This window comes from Magallana gigas, chromosome 8 (assembly GCF_963853765.1).
Source record: "Magallana gigas chromosome 8, xbMagGiga1.1, whole genome shotgun sequence".
Lineage (NCBI taxonomy): Eukaryota > Metazoa > Mollusca > Bivalvia > Ostreida > Ostreidae > Magallana > Magallana gigas.
Window position 1 is genome coordinate 39,574,220 of NC_088860.1, and position 23,596 is coordinate 39,597,815.

Consider the following 23,596-nt stretch of genomic DNA (forward strand, 5'->3'; position numbering starts at 1 on the left):
AAACTGATGTTATCTGTGAATATTTGGTCAATCAATGCACCAAATCGGTCATAGATGCCAGGACTTGAGTACAAAATCCAAATTAGACCAAAATTAATTTGCTCCATTTTCCACAGGGCCTTTACAGCTTGTAGAAATTAGGCTTCCGATAATAGAGTCGCTTGTAGATCAGGACCAAATTTGCCAAATTCCTTATGTAGTCTTACTGCAGGTGAACATTACATAATCAGTTAGATTTAATACTCGGTATTGGAATTGTCCTCTTGTGTAATTGCTGCGATAACCAAAAAAAGGCCAACATTAAGCTCCTTATAATTGCTTGAAGCCTCCTCTCACAGATTTATTGCTTTCGACCTCAGGCTCAAACTATTGAATACCATTACCCCTATCTGAGCTATCGATGAAGGAGTTTTTACCTAACGGGTATTGGCTGTTAATTTGATTGACATCTGTATTGGAAATGGGATGAGAACTCTCTGTTTTATTGTATTGAAAAATTATGTCAAAAATTCCATTGCAATCTCTTCTTATGAATTCTATTTTAAATTAGGAACATTATTTCAATGGTTTAATATTTCATGTTATAAAGAAAATTTATTGATTGTCAAGTTGATATAATATGTTGAAAAGTATCAGTTTATTTATCAATGGAGCTTTAGTAGCAATTGATTCATTATGAATGATGAAAGATAAAATATTTAAATCATATTGATTTCAAATTACTGATTTTTATGGAAGGAACATGTTAGACCAAAGTTTTTCTTCAAAACCATTTTCTCTCAATGGGATTTGCAATTAATCACATGATTCTTTAAAATGCAACTAAAAACTTAAAACATGATTTCATTTTAATCATCTCAAGTTAAAAAGATACCATTAATTTAATTATTATAGATATAGCATATAATTCAGTTCTAAGACCTTATACATGTTATGGATAGTTAAAAGCCTCTTTGGAATAGGATGTCTCGAGTTAAATCAAATTTGTGAATCCGTGATTTTTTTTTTTTTTTTTTTTTTTTTTTGGAAAAACTACTGTTAAATAAATCAATTATACCCCATGCAACAAAGTTGCGAGAGGGTATTGTTTTTAGCTCACCTGAGCACAAAGCATCACTGGGTGAAGGGGATTCAAGTTTGTAATAAAATGAAGGGCCACACCCTCTTTAAAGGGGAGATGATTTAGAATTATTGAAAAAGTGTTGGTATTTTTCAAAAATCTTCTTCTCAAAAACTATTAGGTCAGAAAAGTTGTAACTTGTATGGAAGCATCATCAGGTAGTGTAGATTCGAGTTTGTTCAAATCATGGTCCCCGGGAGTAGGGTGGGGTCACAATGGGGGATGGATTTTTACATAAGAATGTATAGAGAAAATCTCTAAAAATCTTCTTCTCAAAACCTATTAGGCCAGAAAAGCTCAAATTGGAGTGGAAGCATCCTAAGATAATGCAGATTTAAGTTTGTTTAAATCATGGTCCCTGGGGGTAGGGCAGGCCACAATGGGGGATGAATTTTTACATTGGAATATATAGAGAAAATTTTTAAAAATATTCTGGGAAAGTTTTCAGTCTAAAAAGCAGTAACTTGTCCGAAAGCACGGGTTGTGAAGATTAAAGTTTAATCAAACCATGATTCCCTAGAGAAAAGTGGGGCCATAAAGTGGGGCGGGGGAGGGGTTATAGGAATAGAGAAATATCTTCTTACAGGTACAACAACGAAAGGGGCTTGATATTTACCATAAAATATGTGGATAGAAATTGCTAGATTTTTTTTAGCAAGATCTACTGTACTTGGTTGTCAGGATATTTTGATTTGGATACTGTAATGCTTATTTGATCAGAGTTAAGGCAATTGTTGCTCGGGTGAGTAATGTGGCCCCTGGGCCTCTTGTTTACCCATCCATCAGTTAGTTAAAAAACTCTGTCAGTCCTGGGTTTTTTTTTGTAAGCGCAGCTTCTTTTATATACTGCACCGTGAAATTTTGGGAAACCATTTTGATATTAATAGGACACAATGTGTAGATCAGCATATTACCAGGAAATTCTGATTCCATTATTTTTGTGAGAATTTCGACCCTTTTGAACATAGAATTTTGGCCATATGTATTATATTGTATTTGAACAGTTTGAAAGCGCAACTTGTAGGCTTAAACTACTGTACAGAATTTCTTGAAACTCTGTAGGTATTTAAGACAAAATGTGAAGATATGCATATTACTTTGCTTACTTAATGAGCTTGGCTAAAAAGGAAGTAATTACTTTGTCTTGCCCAACACAGCCAGCCTCTAAAATCTAGTGCATTATGGATCTATATAGAACCATTTTAACAAGACCTTGGACTTTCGGTCGGACTCATTTATCTATTTCTTGCATCAAAACATGTTAAAAATGACTCTAGCTTCAAATGAAATATGCAGGGATTGTGTAATCTTAGCTAAGAAGCCAGACAAATCTTGTTGTTTTCAATGATGGAACCATGCATGGCTAAGTGGCCAGCAATGAAATAGCTAGACAGGCTTACCGCACATTGCTGTTTGACACAACTACCCAAAGTCCAAGCTCTTGATAAAATAGTTCTAATGAGAGAGAGAGAGAGAGAGAGAGAGAGAGAGAGAGAGAGAGAGAGAGAGAGAGAAAACGGTCAAGAGAAAAAAATGAGTTTAACATAGACTTTGACAGAAGGCAGATTCACATTCAGGTAAGTAGGAGATAGGGAGGCAATTATCGGCCGGTAATTGGAAACTGGAAGTAAATGTTTCTAGTTCAAGGTAATTGTTTTACTGAAGATCAAGGACATATTTATAATAATGATCAAATCATTGTCTGCATTTTGACATACACATGTTTTCAATAGGAGTGTCCAGATCATTTGATTTATAAAGAATTTTCAAGCTACTGGAAATATCTTCTAAACTTAATTTTCTCTACAGGCTGATTAGAAGCTTAGCATAGACCTGTACTGGATGTAAATTTCTACTGATGAGATGGAAAATTGGTGTAAATTAAGTTCTCGAATATAAAATGTAACACAATTCAATTACCATATTTCACTCTTGGTGAATAAAATCAGTTATCCAAGGGAGTGTCTTGGTAAATAGTTTAGATTTTTGTGATTTAATTTCAATTTTTTTTCTTTTTTAATGGGGAGTATTAAGTATTTAAGAATAATAAAAACGCGGCAGCATCTTCTAATAGTAGTCCTAATATCTTCCGGAAAAGGCTGCTTCAAAAACTCCTTGACACATAATTCTCTTTTTAACATTGACACCTGGGATGCAGATTAAAGATTGATATGCAGCTATTTCTTTTTTAAGGATTTAAGTTATTATGTCAGTAAACTAGAGCCATCACTGGCAGCTGGATCAGCATAATCTGTCTACTAAAGTACAGAGATAGCAATTTATGTACCGGATACGACCCAAAAATTCACACATCTCGATCATCACATAACGCAAAGAGAAGTAACTGCACAAAAAGACAAAAATGGTCAGTCAGAGTTATCTAACTTGCACTATATCAAATGGAACTGCCAAGAATATTTTTTGTCCTTACAGAAATTTGATAGCCTGGGATGATTAAAAATTTTTGTTTACATGTGATCATGAATTGATTTTATCTTGTAAATTGTTTTGATTGGTTGCAGACAATCTAGGTTTTGGTACTTTAAAATGTCAACAAATAGGAATTCATTTTATTTTCGAATGTTGTTTATAATGTATTAAAATCTATGACTGTTTTGACAATCAACATTAGGCCTTATTTTTACTTAAAATTTTTTTTAGTTAATTTCTCTGGTTTTTCTTACAGTCCTGAATACAATGTGAGTTTTGTGAATTATTACTCAGATATAACTCAGATGAGTTATTAATAAGCCCCTTTAGAAGACTGGTATAATAATTAATTCAGTATATCAAACATATGGTTGTAATGCTATAACTTGTATTTTTTTAAATCAAAATTTACCTATACCTTTAAGCCTTATGATAAAAAATAATTACATTTTGTATTAATAAATGATGACTGCCGATTTTTACTATGGGAAGCACTGTAGCTCCCAGATCGTCTGTCCGAATGTCTTTTTTTTTTTGTAAAATTGTTATATAAATACATTTAAATAATTTCATTTTTTGTGAGCATAGTTAATTATGTTTTTTTTCCTAAATATATGAATGTTAGATTGTAACAGGAAAGTATGAGATTTATAATTCATCATCTTAAAATCATTACATACATGTATACATACTTAAGGCCAAATATATGAATTACCAAACATTCCCTCGTAAACTTTTATTACAACAGAAAGCAAATTAATTTTATGTTGTTAATATATTGGAAAATAATAATAAATAAGCAGCCTGATAAAATATTGAATGGAAGCTAAATCCGCATTCATCGACAGAATCTGTTAGACGCTCTGGTTACACCATTGTAGACAATCATGAGCCTTTCTGTTTTTAGTCTTTAACCCCAGACAAATTATTAGTTTAAGAATATTGGTCCCATTATTGCTTCATTTCGGTGGGGAGCAGAGTTGAAGCTTGTCTGGATGCTTGCGCTTTCCCTGCTTTTATGAAGCCTGTTCTGTCTTTAATGTTCAGGCTTAATTGGGTTTTACGAGGGGAAGGATTGGGTAAATTACGGCAGCATTTAGGATAGGGTAAATTACGGTAATCCTCCTGGTGTTTCGGCGGTGTCTACCAGATTCAGAGGCCTGTGATGCAGGGCCCTGTAATCAGCTGTATTGGGTGACAACGGTGTCTGTTAGCTTCTGAGAAAATCGGGTAAAAAGAGAATATACACCTGCTGATGAGCTTGTGAAGCATTTTTTACAGTTCATTTAGGTGCAGACTTGTGGATGAAAAACTCAACTTGGCTAAACTCTGCTAATCAGACCTATGATTAGGTTTTAATTAATATTTGAAGGTTTTCATATTTTAAATGCGTCAATTAAAGTACAGCAGTCTGTGTTTATATTCTTAGGAGATAGAGGACTTTATTTTGCATCGATTCATCGCATTTTACAGGGAATAAAGAAAATGGATTTCTGTTTTCTGTTTTATTTATTCTAATTGAATCAAGAATCAAGAAAATCAATATGAAATAAGAAACTTAAAAAAAATTAAAAACCCAATAAATCTTTTGCATGAAGAAAATTCAAAAAGAATTAAAAGGTCGACACTTAAAAAGGCACGATTTTGGTCAAAAATTATTTTTCCAAGTTATCGAGCTTATTTATGCTTAAAATGAATAATAAGATCGACAAATCAGCTTGAAAAAAGAATTTTTACTCCAGATAATATTGAACCAAGGTGAACAAAATAGGGCACGAACCTTGTTTGCATGACAAAGAATTGTGAGCCCTGTATCATGATTATAACTCTACGACTTACTCTTAAATTTCATTTGGTCATAAAAAATGCATTCTTAAAGCATTGTAATTTTTAAAAAAAATCAATAAAGATAGAATTTGACCAGAAGTGTGACCAATCCCCTATAACAGCAGCAATACATGAATTTGAAATCGTGATACCTATGTTTGGTAAAAATTTTCAGCTATTTATTTTACTGTGATTGTATGCTATGTCGCAACTAACACGATCATCATGACACTTTTCATGTTAGTACCTGTTGTCATTTGTTTTTGCAAATCACTGCAGGAATAATTAAAAATTCATATTGATACAGGAATGTATACTGTTAACGTATTACATTTGGCCGTGTATTCTTTTATGTGGAAATCTACTTCCTCTAAATCAAGAATTCTACTAAATGCCATTCATATGTGTATTAGAATAAGGCACATTTAGAATTACGCTAATTAAAATCCACACTTACTTCTTAAAAATGATATTTTCCGCCAAATATTGTCCATGTTAAATATAATATGTTTAAATTAACAGAACCTCCTGTGATCCAGACTTGTTGTTGTCACAGTCAACCCTGTTTAAGTAATTTGCAAAATAAAGTATGTACTGTAAATTCCTTATATTACGCGAGTACTTAATTCCGCGATGCTGCTGTTTTGCATCAAATCGCAAGAATATAAAATCGTGAACGCGGATCCTTTCTCCATATTTCTTATGGTTCCAAACTCTCAGAAAATAGCGAGGTTTTAAAATCCGCAAGGGGTGCTTTTCACGATTTTATGCGGATATAAATTCCTTGCATTGAATTAGGAATTTACAGTAAATAAAAGTTGGTATACAGTTATTGCTTTAAGAGTCCAGCATCAATGCATGTTTAAATATCTTCAGTAACCTTCAGTGATACAAATGAAGCTATTTTTAACATTTTGCCCTTCGACAAGTATTGCCAAAAGGGAGATAAAAATAGGCCGTTTCTTGTAAAATCCTCTTATTGTAATTTGCTCTAATGTTGTTTGCACTTCCTGCTTAATTACATCGACAATTTGGACAATTTGACAACAAACGTTTGACTAATTTCCTGTCTAATTACTCGTCAATTTGACAACAAACATATACAACTTATTTTCATCACCAGACGGTAGAGTTCATTCACATCTTTGGTAATTTCCTGTCGATAATGCCAAGGACTTTTAATTTATTGTTTTTGCAATGCTGATTTATTTTTCTTTCTCACCCTTCTGATCAGCTTCAGACCCTGTGGGATGAAGTGAGGTTTTATTTTGATGGTGGGTGATGTGAATTAGGCAACGCTGTTCCCCTCTAAAAAAAACGCCTTCAAAGTTAAAGACGTACAATAAAACGATAATTTATCTGCCGTCCTAAGTTTTGGAATTGCTTCGTGGAATTGTATTTTTGTTGTCTCTGTGGTTTTATATTTCCCAGGGAATCATAAAACTACGATTCCTAGGAACTCTAGAATGTGTTTTCTTATTCGTTGATCTTTCTTTTATGATGTTTTTGCTATATAAACCTTATGGATTCCCTGGGTTGGGAACACATTTTTTTGGGTTTTGTTGTTTTGTTGTTTTAGAAGTTTCCAGAGATGTGACCTTAAATAACTTTTAAAATAAATTTCAAACAAAAAAATATATTCCCTGAAATATTAGAATGAATGAAAGGTTTCTGCGAGTTTCCTATTCTTCAGGGATTCAAAGAAAAATCATATGTGCACATTGTGAAAAAAATTGCACTAAATGGTAAATTATATATTATACATGAATATGACAATTAGACATTAGTTCGTATATATATGTGTGTATGAAAAAATTATGTAATTATCTTATATTTTGTAGGTAAGTTCATCAAAAGTTTATTTGGTAAAAATGACCATGGTTTGGACTCTCAGTTTCCATTATGATCAAGTTTATTAAAAGAAAGTACAGGTAAATAAATGGACTCTTTGAGGTAAGTGAAAGAAGTATGAAAAAGGATTTGATACATGTATTTGATCTTATGACTTGAAACACCAGTAAGTAATGATGAAAATAATGGATCATCATGTTATTAGATAATTAAAACATATTTTCTTATTATAACTAAATTATTATTAATTATCATATTAATAACTGCACTGACTAAAGAGATTTAAGGAGCGCTAGTATACAAACACATTTTAGCCACATGAACACCATTTGAATTGGTGCCTATGTCCAGGATTTTATATAAAGTATCCATACAATATATAGAATGTCATATAATACATCAATTTTAATTTTAAAAATATGGAACAGCACTGTAGTCAGTTTTTAGGAAGATTTGTTGGCAGGAATAATTGAAAAATAAAATGATTCTGTATACTAATTGAAAGCAATCAATGACAATTATCTGACTACTAATTTTGCTTATTCATATAATTAACAATATAATGTTAAGCCTTCTATAAGCTTTGATATACTGGTATTTTATGAAATTCTACAAGCTGTGTACAATTTTATTCAAGAAAAAATGCCCCAGGTTACTTTACTTTGCAAAGCAATGCTTGTCAAAATAATACATGCCTAACTTCTGATTTGCTGACTCTTTGACCTTTTGTGAAAGTTCCCATAATGCCAAACATTTTGTGTGCATGTAAACTGTTGTCTCCGCAAAACATTTATAGAGGTGAAAAATGCTGCAGTGTTTGTTTCCTGAAAGATTTCAACAGGTTTATAAGAGATGTCCGTGTCACGGTTATCTCAAGAGTTGATTTTTCACTATGAATAGCTCAAGAGAATAAGTGCTAGTTATAATCTGGCCTCTGTATTTTGAATCTGAGGAAAGAAGACATGTTTGCATGATAAACAGTAAAATACTTGTGGTTATCTCATTGTTTATCATGACATATAGATATTGGGAGAAATATTTACATGAATGTATCGCATGTTATCAGACCTGGATGTCAGCCTGGCTGGTATATATAGTGTATCTTGTGATTCTTTGAAGAATCGTTAAGGGGGCTAAATACTGCTTTCCACAATTTCACCTTTAATTGCAAGAGAGTTCCGGTTGATGAAATCTTAATTGTCAACTTAATAGATACAAATTTCGGTATATGAATAATTGCCAGATTGAAAATTTCAAGTTAATAAGAATGAATGTCTGATCTTCTTTTTTAAAGAGTTGCCCATTTATTTAAATTGGATTTTTATTTAGATAGAATGGTAAATGAGTCAAGGTTAGAAAAAAATGTAGCTCTCTAAGCATTTCAACTCAGTAAATATAATTCTCTTGCCGTTCTTTAAATCATTAAAGTACAGAGATATGCTAATGATATCAGATCTGTTCTTCCCACTCTTCCAAGCATTAACCGCTGATAAACAAGCAAAATCATGTGTTGATTTTTCCGTTTCTTTCTCACAAATTGTTTTCATTGACTTTTTCTCTCAATGCACTCATTAAGTTGATTCAGTTGTGCCTTCGAATTATACGGAGATTAAACAATTGGTTGGTAAACAAGGCACTGTTATTTCTTTAACTTTGATGTTTTCTTGCGCTCCTTCTGATAGTAAGGTTCAATCTTCCTGATTTTCGCTTAATTTTTTTTTTTTCTCCGAAGACTCTCCTCTTGATTTGCCCTTGACCTATAAAAGCTACAAACTCATCATTTGATAAAGTTTTTCTCATGCACTGGGGAAAGGATTTATGGGCATTTTTCTTTATGATTTGTAAACATGGGTTTATTAAGTTAATCGTAAACATGGTTGCAACTAAATGATATCTCCGATAAACACTCTTTTTTAACGGCACCTTAAAGTATGAGTTATTTGGTGTAGGCTTCAGTGGGAAAAATTTACTGCATGTAGATCAATCATAGTTGTATTTTTAGATTTTCTTTCATTAAATTTAGTCTTTAATCCCACTTAAAATCTATGAATGTATAATTTAAGAGCCTGTAATTTTTTTTTATCCTTTTGATTTATCATCCTTTAAAAGTATGTAAAATGGATGGACGTTTTTTTTTTTTATTTATGGAAAGGAGAGGTGTAAATTTTATTTACCTCCTCTCTGATGCAACAAATATCAAGTACGTCAGAATTTTATACCAAGGGAGGAAGTACATTCTTTTGATGTGGTATCATGTCACCCTTGATGCAAAATGGTATTTTACCTTTATACCACGGTATTAGCACCATCAGTTACACAGTTACGTATATTCTCAGATGACGCCATGATGGCCTACATTGTTTTGGAATTGATTGAAAATTTTATGACTAAAGCTCTTATGGCCGAGACTTAAAAGGATTTGTTGCTCATTGAATATTCCTTGTGACTTAGGTGCTGCACGCATTGACACGAAACTTAAAGTAATCAATTGGTTGATGATTTTCTGGGAAAATATTGGATTAATGTATGGGATCTATATTTATTGTCTTCTCAAAAGACTTAGCTAAGTAAGGTGGGTTCTTGATAAGGGAAAACGTTTTTCTGGGGGAAGGTCTAAAATAGTACATCAATTTCAGTCTCATTTGATGATGACTAAATATATATCACTGATAAAAACATCTGAAGAGGCCAGAACACTTTTGGTGATTTGGCATTTTTTTTTTAATATCATGGATCTATACATATAGTAATATTCACAGAAAGACATGCATAAAAGTTCAATAAAATAGATTACTGAGTTATCTTGTTAAAGTCTATCACAGTTTGAAATATAGTCTTTTATGAGTATGCCATAAATGTAATTCTCAATCAGAATCATCAGTTTAGAGTTCACACAATGAAATTGTGAATCATTAATAAGAATTCAAAATTCTTCAAGTTATAGTCTCCTCTGAAATTGGACACTCCATACAAAATCAGAATTGTTCAATCTCGAAATTTAAAACCACAGAATACAGTCCAAAATCCTTAGTTAAGGATGGTCAGTTTCAGTATAATTAACTAGTAGAAGGATAAGTATTTAGAATCCAGTAAATAGCGTCCTCAGTCTTTAGAAAAAGTCAAAATCAGATGTAATATAAACCACTGGAATTGGATGAGATATCAAAATGGTTTAGACTATTTCCTACACATTTTTGTGTCACAATGTATCAATTTCTAGATGGTCACTTATAATGTTCCTCATTTATTGGTACACTTCAAAGACACAACTCCAGGAATCACAATTATCACAATATGATAGAGTTTCCAGTCTTCCTTGTTTTCTTCAGTGCGATACAGTTACATTTTACATCACATCACTCCATGTCAGACCTCACGGTTTCTTACACAATACATCACATGAATTGTTTCCAACAGATCACATGCTTGGCATTTTCCCCAATTGTCACAAGATTTGAATTTTGTTTCCAATTGGTGCATGATAGGCATGTCACATGATCCACATGGAAAGTCACACATCAATGACATGTATTGTCGCATGACTTTCATATGATCAACATATTGTGTACAGCTGTATCTTGATCCACATGTTAAAGATATTGTCACACAAGATCAAGTAAGTCACCTGAGTGTCTGTCACATGTGATATGATGTTTCCAGCAATTGTCACGTGGTTGACCAGCAATTGTCACATGGTTGACCAGCAATTGTCACATGGTTGACAGCCTGTACTCAATGATCAGCATGGAGTGTCACACTTGTCTATACTGTTGTTTGAGTCGGAGCCATTGTGATAGAATGATCCATTGCTGACCATCCAACTCTGGGCCCTTTGTTTACGTTGGATACGGTCGTAGCGACACAGCAGGAGTTTCTTGAAGGTCAACTTGAATGTCTTGTTAAACATGGTGTAGATGATCGGGTTCAGGGTGCTAGAAATGTAACCCAACCAGTTGAAGGAGGCAAACAATGCAGGCTGAATCCTACAGTCCTTACACAGAGGAGTCATAATGTTGAGAATGAAGAACGGTGCCCAGCACACTACAAAGATTATGAACACTATCCCAATCACTTTAGAAGCCTTCTGCTCTGTATGGACGTCATCTAGCTTCTTAATGTGTGTTTTCTTCATCAGCAATATGCTGGTCGCCTTGAGAACTAACTGGTGCTTTCTGACTAGTCCCCTCAGATTGCTGGTATGGCCGTTGGGTAGAATTAATCTTGTCCTAGTCCAAGGCACAATTTCTTTGGACTGGTCATTGGACCCATGGTCGATATTAAGATGGCAGCTAGAATCTGACATGCTGAATTCTTTTGTGGGAATTTTTCTAGATTGATGATGATTGTCTATTAATGGAGAGGTTGCACATGTACCTTTCTGGCTAGAAGTTTCGCACATGTTTTCCATGCTAGAATGTAAGGATGTTTTGGGGATAGATTTGCGATTTATTATGGGCGTGTATAAATGCTCATCAGCCTCTTCTTGGTGATGAGTGCTTCGATTTCTGGTCTGAAATCGGACTCTGGTCCCTCGCTTTAATGGCTTCCTGCTCAGGGACCTTCGTATGACGGGTTGTTCATTCTCCTTCCCTTGAGCATGAAGCTTCTGAGATTGGCTTATTAACGTATACAATGTCAGTCCATAAGACAAAACCATGATGAGTAGCGGAATGAAAAAAGCACAGACGGATCCGTAGATCTTGAAGTTACCGTTTGATAAAGCACAGTGCTGGTTCGAAAAAACGTTGCTCTCATTTATAAATCCTAATATGGTGATTGGACTGGAGATGGCGATAGAGGTGACCCAGACGATGGCCAGTTTGATGACCACGACGGACTTGGAGATGTTTCTGGTGGTTAGCGGGGAGCGGATAGCCATGTAGCGGTCTAAGGATATGGTACAGAGGTGGAGGATGGAGGCGGTGCACATCAAGACATCAGCCGTCACATAGAGGTTACAGATGATTGGTCCAAATAACCAGTACCCTGAAACAGAGGCAGGGTCAAAGTTCATTAAGTATCACTCAAGAAATAGAGTATAACAATTTGATTTATTAAGCAGGGTTTTTTTTAGCAAAATTTACAATGAGTGCATTTAGAGAATTGGTATGAGGAGCTTGGGAATGTTTTAAGAAAGTAATAACTTGATTTCATTCTTTGAGTAAAAGTTGTAGTGAGTAGGAAAGAATTGGTATGAGGAACATGGAGGTCAGTGGAGAAGGGGTTTTGTTTTACATAACCGTTATTTATTTAAATTCATTCACCCACTCTTCAAAATATACAACAAAGAAGTAAAATAGCATCAATTAAGGCATCAATTTAATATTGAAATTTGATGTGTTTTCTTTTTTTGCAATTGCACTTAAAGAAAACAAAAAAACAATTAGTTTAAAACTGAAATTTCATGGGAAATATAGCCGTTTGATTGATATATGGTGGAAAGGTTGAGACCGTCAATGAATTTCTATTCACGACTTGCTCATTCTTAATGGCTTCCTCAATAGTTTTCCCATTTTGTCAATGGGAAAAAAAGAAAAGAAAAATCTTTACGAATTAATAATGGTCTTTATAGTACAAATGCTTGATTCATAAATTGGCAAGATGTGAGTTATGACTCTTTTTTCTTTTATTGCCCATTTTATATATTGTTTTATCAATAAAAACTCTTCAATTCACAAAGCCCACCTTGAATCAATCTATTTATTGGTATTGACAATGATGAAAAATTCAAGGTTAATTTTATTCTTTACTTTTTATATAGGCTGTTATTTGTCCTATTTCCGTCCATTTTCATCAATTGTAACGAGCTATTTGTGAAAGGAGAGGAAAGGTTATGTTTTTCCTTTATTTTTTTGCGGCCAAGGACCGTTTTATTACGTTCCACTGTCTGATATTTTTTAATGGCGTTAATCTGCTTCTCTGTTAATTTCTTTGTATTGTATGTTTACAATAAACCTTGGTTTGGCATTCAATGAGAGACCAGTTACATCACAGACGGTAATTGATTGGAGCGCTATCAATGGCAGATAAAGTGACCAATTTTTCATAGAATTTTGGAGCTTGGGATCCCAGGATTAGTCTGTTACTTGATTTGAATGGATGCTCTGATGGTAATTTGTGATTCTCTGGCTAATGATTGGAGAAGGGGAATTTATCTCTAAATTTGGTCCGATTACGATTGAAATTAATCATCGCTGGGAATCGTATTCAGCACGATGCTTCTTAAATCTCCCACAAAATCATCCCGAGATCAGCGATAAAACATGAATAACATAACGCTGCTATAGCACGAGACTCAATCTCTTATTTAATCGTGTAGGTGGAATTTCTGTTCAGTTTTCTCTTGGTGCCCATTTATCGCTTTTTAGTGTCTGTTTCTGTACATATGATAAATAAGTCTTTTTCAGCTCATCCCGAATTTATGAGTTTGGAGATCGTTTGTCATAATCAGAAGGCTGAATATTTTGACAGGGCAAACTAGCTTCCAATGGACATACATAGGGAAATGAGAATACTTATGCTTTTGATAATTGTATGTATAAAGCTGTTTTCTGGAGATGTTCATTTTGTCTAAGGACATATTCCATCCCTTCTCTCTCTCTCTCTCTCTCTCTCTCTCTCTCTCTCTCTCTCTCTCTCTCTCTCTCTCTCAAAAAGAGAACTTAGTTTTGATAAAATGTAATAATCCTTTTCAACATATGCCATTCTTATTTACAAGACTATAAATATAGTTATGATCCAACAGAACAAACAAAAATATTGACAGAATGTCCTAGTATGTTATAATGAATGATGGATGACAGTGGTTAGGTGCAGGAAAAGTGTTTGTGCATGAAATGAAAGAGGTTCCACTTAGCAATAGTAGTGGAACATTATGGTATTTGCCACACACATACAAGAGTTGATAGGGTCATCAAACTCTGTTGACCAGTACAGTTTCTTCAGGCAAAGGCTGGGCCACAAAAGTCAAGAATAACTACAGATTAGGGTTCACTCTTAAGTGAATTTCTCTGTTGTTGCTCGCTTCTTTAACTAATAAAGATGTATTTAAATGCCAGCTGATTCTGAGGGTCCTGATCGTTACAAAAGGGAGATAACTAGTTCCATTCACTTGCAGAGGTTGTGTCTTCAAATGAATGTCATGTAAAATTCGTGGTGAATTACAAAATAAGTGCAAAGAATATGACTATAAATTAAGCACCAAAAACCTATTGTAAAATTAATGTGAAGTGAAATTCTTGTTATTACGTATCTTGTTTTTGTAAAAATTTATATGAAACCTAATTTCCTATGAAAGATTCAGAAAAGAGGTAGATAGAAAAATAAGCCATCCTAAATGCTAAATAATGTATACAGACCAATTGGTTAATCGATTAATTGACTTAATTAAATAGTATCAACTCATCTCTGAAAGTGTAAAATCTTACTGGGGTTACATCTTGATTTTATTTTTTTTTAGTGGAAAACTAAATTGCCTGAAATAGTCTTATGATCTTATCAGCACAAATTGATAAATGTTTAGTGTGAATTGATATGATTATAAATTAAATATCAGCTATGAAAACAAGAAACAGATAAGAATCTGGTAGTGAAGGAATGAAGTGAAAAAAATCTTTGTATAAATTCCTGTATTTCATTAATTTTTTCAGGTGAAGCAAAAGCTTTCATTTTTGGTTAAGAGTTCGTTCATACATGTACATGGATTTTGATCTCGGCAGGGGATAGGGGGGTCTGTATCAGTTAACTGGTCAAGTAAATATTGAAATGCACTCCATCTCAGCAGCATGCAGGTTAATAGGGCCCTGTAATGGGAAACAGTGACAAGCGGTCAGAATTTCAAACATTCCATCTGCTGCATGTAGGCTGCTGGCTTCTCTAGCCAATTTAGAAATTGGAACTATTTTCCTTCTATCATTTCTTTAGTTTGTAGAGCTCATGAATGGTGTCAAAATTTACAAAATTTTCAAATTGGGTAAATGAGGATCAAAAGGTATGCCCTGATTTTGGTAATGGGGTTAATATTTTGATCATGAGTTTCAAACGTTGGAAGTTTTTCCCAGCAAGGCCTCCTCCCTTCTACCTTTTCCCCGCTTTAATACTCTGTCTTCAGGTAGCTTACTGGTAAATTAGGAAGGGTTCAATCTCGTTAACCCCATTCTTCAGGGGCGAGGAGAAATTTCTAATGGCCAGTTAGAAAGCATTTTTGCAGAGATGAATGCAGGGGCAGTGGAATTATTTGTTGAGAGTGTTTGGAATACTGGAATAATATTGGCAGGGGGAGAAATTAGCGCTTGTTTAAGGTCTTGTTGATATTCCAAAGAGCTGCCAAAAAATGTTTAAGTTTTTTGCATTCTTTCATTTATTTCAACAGCTTTCCCCACCATTAAATTTAGTGATAATTAATCTCACTAAAGAGGAAGCTTAAAACTACTAAATGATTTGCTTGAGAACTCCTCCTTCTTCATTTACTCTCTCTCTCTCTCTCTCTCTCTCTCTCTCTGGAATAGAAATACTCTACCTCTCTGAAGTATTGCATTGACATCGTGATGTAAAGGATTGCCTGTTATATAACCAGTAATTAAACTGTTATATTTGTGGAACTAATCTAGATATTAATTTGTAGGCATCTTGTTTGTGTGCGGAATTTGTCTTTCCGCTTGCTCTAGTTATGAGAGCAAGGGTTTTTACGGCTTAATGGATCTAATTGTTCCGACTGTATGGATTTATTTGGTATCTTGAGAGTACGCTTTCATCAGAAGCCCATAATGCCATTCTGTTTTAGTTTATGCTGAAGCAGTCGTCCAATAGCCAGGCATGGTAGAGTGGTAAAGATGAATTAATACCCCTCTTATTTTGTATTGCCAGAATTATTCTGTAGACGGATTGAAATTGGTAAAAAAAAAAATTTAGTATATGGGATAGGGAAAAGATCTAATATTGGTCCTATGAATTGAATTCTGTGCTGATTCACCCAATGATTAAGTTAATACTGTGGTCATTATTGTCAGCCTGACCAGTCAAGGGGACATAACTCTTTTCATTTAGCCTCTGCTTATACATAAAGTACCTTAGATGAGGCAGACTCGGAGATAATTAGATGTTTACATAGCGGCAAGTGTCGACATCAAAGCATTAGGAAAATGTTTTCTCTGTATCGGGCCCTGCTGTGTATTGGTAATAAAGGAACTCCATTTAGAATTATCTCCCTTTATAAATCTCAGAACAATCACCCTCGCTCCTTTTTAATCAAATTTCAACAAGGTCGCGCAGGGATGTTATTGGTGAAGCCAAACAAACTCCTAAGTGCACCCAGTCGATTATGAAGAGGGTACCGTGGATAAGTGCTCAAGCTTTGATGCTTATGTTTCATAATTAGTTTAATTAAAGCTTGAATGGGTATTCAGAAGGTCAAAGAAATGTCATGTTCACAAAAAGGTGAATGATCATAAATATGGCCACCTTTATTCAGTACAGCCAGCTTGTTGCTGAAATTAAGGTGTAAATAAATTCAAAGAAAAAAAAGGAAAAGGAAGGTTTTACTCCATGTAGTCATTTTGTTAGTACGATGATGGATTGATAGGTTAAGAGAGGTCATTGATGAACCGAAGAACAAAGAAATCGAGATTGGAATGCCCATCCCATGGAATGGTCAGAGGCTTCCAGTTTCTGCAGGCGGACATGAATAAGTGACAAATGGCCATATTGAGGAAGGAATTGGTAGATGACTTGGTTAATTGGGGAGCAATGAATTTTCATATAAAGAAATATTATACTGTTGTCAGTCAATTTCCTGTGCATGAGATGATGATGTATGCTGCAGAATTTTGGGCCTTTCTGGCAAATAGCTCTATTAATTTCTGATAGAAATGGTCTTGTATTCGATGGTACTAATTAATGTAAGATTTTCTCAGGATTATGCTAGCATTGGAACAAGATGCTTATGTGCTTATTGATAGAAAATATACGATCGCTGAAGCTCTCTCAATTTAGCAAGTGATAAGCTATTATCTTTGATGATGTATTTGTACTATGAATTCATTGCAATATGTTATAAAGGAATAAGAAGTACTGTAATAGTTATGATCTGTATTGTTTGAGATAAGTAAGCTTCAAAAGGTGTGACGATATATTAATATGCATTCATCTCGGTCATGAATATTGGTTAATTTGCAGTTATTATCTGATACATGTATTTCAGTCATCTGTAGAAAGAGGCTAGGCCATTTATTGCCATAGATTTAGATGAATTATGATATGCAAGACATTTATCATCAGGAAAAACATGAATTCATTCACAGCAAATGCCATTTTCTCCAAAAGCAAATTGCTTTCTCTATAATTTTACAGTCATATCTATGATTTGAATATGGTCGTTATAGCTTCTGAGGTGTTGAGTTTGCGAGATTATTTTGACTTTGTTTTAGAGGGAGAAAAATTACAGTTCATCAATTTGCTGGCTTATCAAGTTAATTACTGCAAATGGGTATGATATGTTAAATGGAAGATAAAGCTGAAATTGTGTAATGAAAAGTTTAGATGGAATATTGCTGCCGCATGCAGCTATTGATCTGGTGAAATTAATTCATTTTGTGAAAGATAAAGTAAAAGAGCAAAGAAAATTCATTACGAAAATAGAATTTTCCATGCATCTTTAGCACATTAAATGACAATTAATATGGTTAATTTAAATGATAGTCATGTTATAATGACCACCTTTTTATGTTCCTTTCTCTTTTTTAGTTGATATTTACAGACTCTTTAACGTTGATGTTAAATATTTTGCATTAACTTCAAGTAATTTGAAAATAAATGAAAATAGTCCTGGATACAACTGTCTGGAGAGAGACAATATCTTTCAAATCCAGAAGGCAGTTTGATAATTATGTCACGTATTTCATAATTAGGTCAGCTTAAAATGGCTTTAAAGTGAACATTGAATTCTGCTTACTCAAGTTGCACTGTAGTTTGGGGTAGTTTTGGCATGAAATGATGGTAACACAAAAGAATTTTCATTGTTGTCATCAAACAGAAGAAAACTGCTTTTTGTATTGTGGTCATAAAGAGAAAAAGGAGGACTGATTGATTAACCTAATTATTACATTAATTAACTTGTTGCTACTGTTACAAATCCTAATAAGCTTAAAGCCAGAAGTTCATAAACCTGATTTATTTGATGATTATAGACGGTTTATGGAGGATTTTACTCGGTAACTGCTGGCATTAAATCCACACCCACTGTAGAGAAATTGGGGGAAATATTAATTAATAACGCAGATGTGTTTCCTCAGGTGTGGAATTGTGTAATGGGCGATTTTTTTTCTCCTAATGTTAATTAACTCTGACGTATTGGGGCAAGGGAAAAAGAAGATTCAGAAGAAAAGAATACTGCCTGCAGAGATAGGCCCAAAGAAATGGGTTGTTTCTCTCCTAAATCTCAGCCCTGCATCTTCTGATCCGAATGGGGAGGCTGGGTTTTGAATCTGTTTAATGGGTCTAATTGAGCTAGATTCCTGATGCTTCATATGAACACTGCTTTCTATGATGACAGAATGTGTTGGGATTATTGCAATACCACATGTAGAAAGTAGAAGTTTGGACTCTTTGATATGTGTCTGTGTCAGGCAGCCAGTGTTCTCTCAGTTAAATTTGAGTCAAAATGGAAATATTTGTAATAAAGTTTTATAACCTGTAATTTTCCTTTATATGTGAAATCTTTGGAAACATACCTAAATTGAAAATTTAATTTCATTTATTTATAGTCATTACTTTGTATCTCATTCTCTCCTTAATTCTCTCTCTCTCTCTCTCTCTCTCTCTCTCTCTCTTACAACGAATAGTTCACAGAAGCTCACATCTCAGACAGACATGCTATCACCATCACTGCTCTCTGTTGTTACCGGATCCTAGTTATCACTTTCACTGTGCAGCAAGACCCCAAGACTCTGTTCTGTGTTAAATAGCTGTAGTAGCCACACCAGACAAGGGATAGAAAAGTCTGCCCCCTGAAGCTTAATGTTAATTAAAGAAAAACACTGGAATTGCCCCCATGGACTCTTTATCTCATTTTAACAATTACCTGCAGTTAATTCCAGCTACAGAGTCAATTCTTGTAATGTACGTTTCCCTTTCCTCTCTCACAGACCCACTGATAATTTGTAAATGATGGTTAAGGTGGATCTGCGCCTCTAGGTTTTTTGTGTGTGTTTAACCTTGTATAAGATCAATGTAATAGCAAATTGAATTGTTTCTTTTTTGGGTTTTTTTTTGTGTTTAATTTGTTGTAGTCAAGTAGTGCGTTCTAGTCTCTCAGCATTTTCTCCGTAGAGCCCTGAGCGGGATTATTGCTCTTTTTCATTCTTTTTGCGATGCATGTTGTGATGTGATTGCATGCAGCGCAGACGCTTTGTGGGATTACATGTACTGGTATTTACATGTACATGGACAGGTTTTGTGGTTTGGTATAGAAAAATACATTTTGAGTTGAGTATGAAATTGAAGTAATTTTTTATGCGATATGTTTGATATATCTGTTTATTTCATATATGAGGGGTAGATTGTGGAAGAATGTAAAATATTTGGATATGTGGTGAGGGTTTAGGGGAGTTACAGCTATGGGGGGACAGGGAATTCCTTACCTGCAAAATCATTTATCACTGTAAACGGCATAACTATGATGCAAACTAGTAGGTCCGTGATAGCTAGAGAAAGAAGAAAATAATTTGTCACACTCTGTAACCGTTTCTCCAGGGAAATGGCCATGCACACCAAAATATTCCCACCCACCCCAAAGAATATCAGGGGGGTCAGAAACAGAATGGGCCAATTGTAGCCCCGTGGCTCGTCCACAATGGCCAGATTTTCACTACAGTTGACTGATCCGTTGAGTACTCCATGGTAGAATGGACACTCATTTGTCTTCAGTTGAACACTTGTATTTTCCACCAGAAACATTCCATTGGTTATTCCTTGTTCGAGCGAAGTGTTGGTGTAATACGCGGTTACATTTCCAACCGGCATTTAAGAAATTTGTTTCTCCTGGAAATTTTCAACAATTTGCACTTGGGTACAGGGAATATTATATTCCGTCCCTAAGATTGAACACACCTTAATTCACTTTCTTCTGTCTTAATTCCATGGTGACAACTTTGAAAGCATCCACAATTATTTTCTAATTTTTTAACTGCACAGGAGAGTAATTTTCTTAAAAATTTCAAATATATTTCTTCTTTTTGTGAAACTCCAACTCATTCAGAGTTTTTTCCCCATTCAGGAATAGTAGAATGCAAGTTATTTTCCACAGTTGAATGGAAAAGGAAATACTTTGGGCCTTATAGTCCCTCACTGTAATTTATTTTCCTGTTGGGGCAAAAAAAAAAGAAACAACTGTAACCTATGTATTAAATGCATAAAGTTTGAAGGGGAAGAAATACCGCAATAAAAATGATCCGAATTTGACAGATTGCAGCAGTGTATTGATTAAAACTGTTGTTTATGACCAGTTTCTCTACTTTCTATGATAAAGTTATTACCAATGATGAAAGCAAGTCGCGCTTTTATTTAATTCATTTCTTTTCTTCTTTTTTTTTTTTTACATCTTTGGGGATATATTAGTTTCATACATTACTAATTTTTTTTTAATAAGAGAGTAATATGTGTGCAAACATTTTAAAAATATAATTCTTTCTAAAATAAAAAAAAAAAAATTTATTTTAAATTATATTTCTTTAGTATCATAATTATAATCTGAACTCAAAATTTAGGAGAAAAATGGAGGAGCTACTTGAATTAAAACAAACCAATTCAACATAGATCATTGTCAACTAACATGAAATCAAGTAAACAGACAAATAAAACAATTACCTGTATCACACAGAATTTGTATCTCCGACAGTCACTGTAGATTCCATCAGAAGTGCGGGGATCATTCAGCCGTTTTATTAATTGGTCCTATTCTGTTCAGCCTCATTCACTCACTGAGGAAAAAATCTATCCCATTAAAGCTTTCTACCTGTATTGTTGCCGATCATTATCCCACTGAAGCGATGAGGGGTCCATTTTACTCCAATTCTGGAATAAAGGATTTAGGGGGTTCCGATATACTGAATTACAAGATAGGGGATTTTTTTAAAAATGAATTTTATTTTTAATTCCACCTCTTAGTTAGAAAATGAATCTTAAGTCCTCCGTATTTCTACACTTAGTGGTCGAGCATTGTAAGCTGCAAGCTTAAATGGAATTGACAGTATCAGAAGTGCTAACTCAAATGATAATTAGGCTCCCGTTATTTGAATGTTATATTTAGCACCTGTTTGTGTGCAGCCAGTATCAATGCAGTTCTCAAGAGGCCTTTGACAAAGTTTTCAACAACTGGAAGCTATATGCTTTCCAGAAATTTTCTTACAGTATTTCTGGCAGTTTGCAATAGAATAAATTGTCCAGTTAAAATGTAATCTATTTATCCAAGTATATGAAAGTTCTTCCAAATTTTTTGTGCACTTTGAATTTATATAGCCACGGTAAAAAAAAAAATAATCCAACAACATCAAACTTTCATCAAACTTTGATGATTAGAAGAAAAGAAAAATTTTCACATGTATCCAGATTTGTTTTCCATTGGCCAAAGAGGGTTTCTCTACAAGTGGTAAGTGAGAGAGATTGTCGAACTCTCTTGGCCCTTAGCTCTGAACACCTGATTCCAAACCTGCCATTGATCCATGGTGCTCCTTTGAATTAGATGTGATCAGTGATGGAGATTTGGAGGCTCCGGTGTTAGACAAGAGATGCCTCCTCGCTTTATCTCAAGAGGGAAGCCAGACATCCGATAATGTTATATATCACCTAGCTTAGAACCAATACTGAAATATTATACCTTGGTGCATGGTGTCTGTCGTTGAGTTGAAAAATATGGGGGGGGGTCAATTTTTTTTGTTCATGTGTGTCCATTGTTTAGATTTTTATTTTCTTTGTTTTTTGGGGTTTTTTTTTTTTGCTGTCTGCTTCTTTTTGTGGTGACAGTATGTTTCACATGTTATCAATCAGTTGATGTTGCATCATGAAATGAGTGTAAAAATGATAGCCAATTACAGAGAGAGAGAGAGAGAGAGAGAGAGAGAGAGAGAGAGAGAGAGAGAGAGAGAGAGAGAGATAATGAATTTCTTTTTTGGAATTTTTGAGAATTCTTATGATTTCTATTTCTTAATAATGCCACATGCAGGCCTTGATACTGTTACTACGATCTCATTAGAAATCCATTTTCTTATCACTGAGTGATGCAATATTATGCACTCTCAGTATAATCACTAAGTTTTATCACTTCTGTATTAAAGTTTCCTTTAATGATGACTCATGCCTGTCTAAAAATGTTATTAAATATGATGTAATTTTTGTTCTCTTTCCTGACTATGTTATTTTATATCCTTCCGCTCTGGGTCAAGGGCAAATGTCAAGGTCATACTGCTTTTATTTTTAGGGAAGTGTTTTACATAACATGCTGCAGATTGGAAAGATGGGAAACCGGAAATATGTAAACAGTTGTAAGAAAAAAATAGAGAATGATTTATACTTATTGGGGGTTAACTGTACTGAAATACAGCTGTTCTCAGACTAATATGGCATTTATTATCACAGTATTTATGTTTTGCAGTCATGTAATGTGTTTGAATTTTGTGTGTCCATTATAGCATTGAATCATGATTTTTTGAAGTATACACTCTCATAACTGCAGCGGTGTGTGCATACAAATTGAGTAACGCGCGTTAGCGCGTTAAGAAAATTTGTATGCACACACCGCTGCAGTTATGAGAGTGTATACTTCAAAAAATCATGATTTAATGCTTATATTTACATTTTTTTAACTTCTTGCCTTGTCTGCAAATGTGATTCATACCTTAAAATTCCTATCTTATCCTAAGGGTAAGTTAATATTAATGGAAGAGCCACAGTAACAGCCACAAGCGTGAACTTTGATTTTCGCTTGTGACGTTGCAGTTTACAGCGTTCAACGTTTGTGACGTCATAATAAAACTCGTCGATTTGACCTTTGACTACTTGTTGCATTTAGAGGCATTTGAAGATCACAAAATTTAATGGAAAAACACAGTAGAATGTAAATATAATAAAATATTTGGACTCGCTGACACCAGGAATAGTTAGGAATGTTTTATGTACAAACCTAGGCTGAATATACAACAGTTGTCAGTGCAGTCTCTCTCTCTCTCTCTCTCTCTCTCTCTCTCTCTCTCTCTCTCTCTCTCTCAATGTTTATTGATTATAATTTGTTGTGTATTACGTACTAGCATAATAATTATGTCTTCAAGTGATATGTCAATAGTTTATAGCTATCAAGTGGCATATGCAAACATAAAAAAT

At 34.1% G+C, this 23,596-nt stretch overlaps 2 protein-coding genes across 2 annotated transcripts in view; one reads left to right on the forward strand and one right to left on the reverse strand.

Moving 5' to 3' along the window:
- LOC105330688 (26S proteasome non-ATPase regulatory subunit 1) overlaps positions 1-23,596 on the forward strand; it is a 99,224-nt gene that overhangs the window by 45,156 nt on the left and 30,472 nt on the right. The window lies entirely within an intron of this gene.
- On the reverse strand, positions 9,909-22,057 carry LOC105330687 (D(2) dopamine receptor). Its single transcript, XM_011432554.4, has 3 exons — positions 21,089-22,057; positions 19,864-20,584; positions 9,909-12,214 (listed from the first exon to the last, which is right to left on the reverse strand). Exons 2-3 carry the CDS (start codon positions 20,243-20,245, stop codon positions 10,968-10,970), a joined length of 1,629 nt encoding a protein of 542 aa, XP_011430856.3. The 5' UTR covers positions 20,246-20,584; positions 21,089-22,057; the 3' UTR covers positions 9,909-10,967.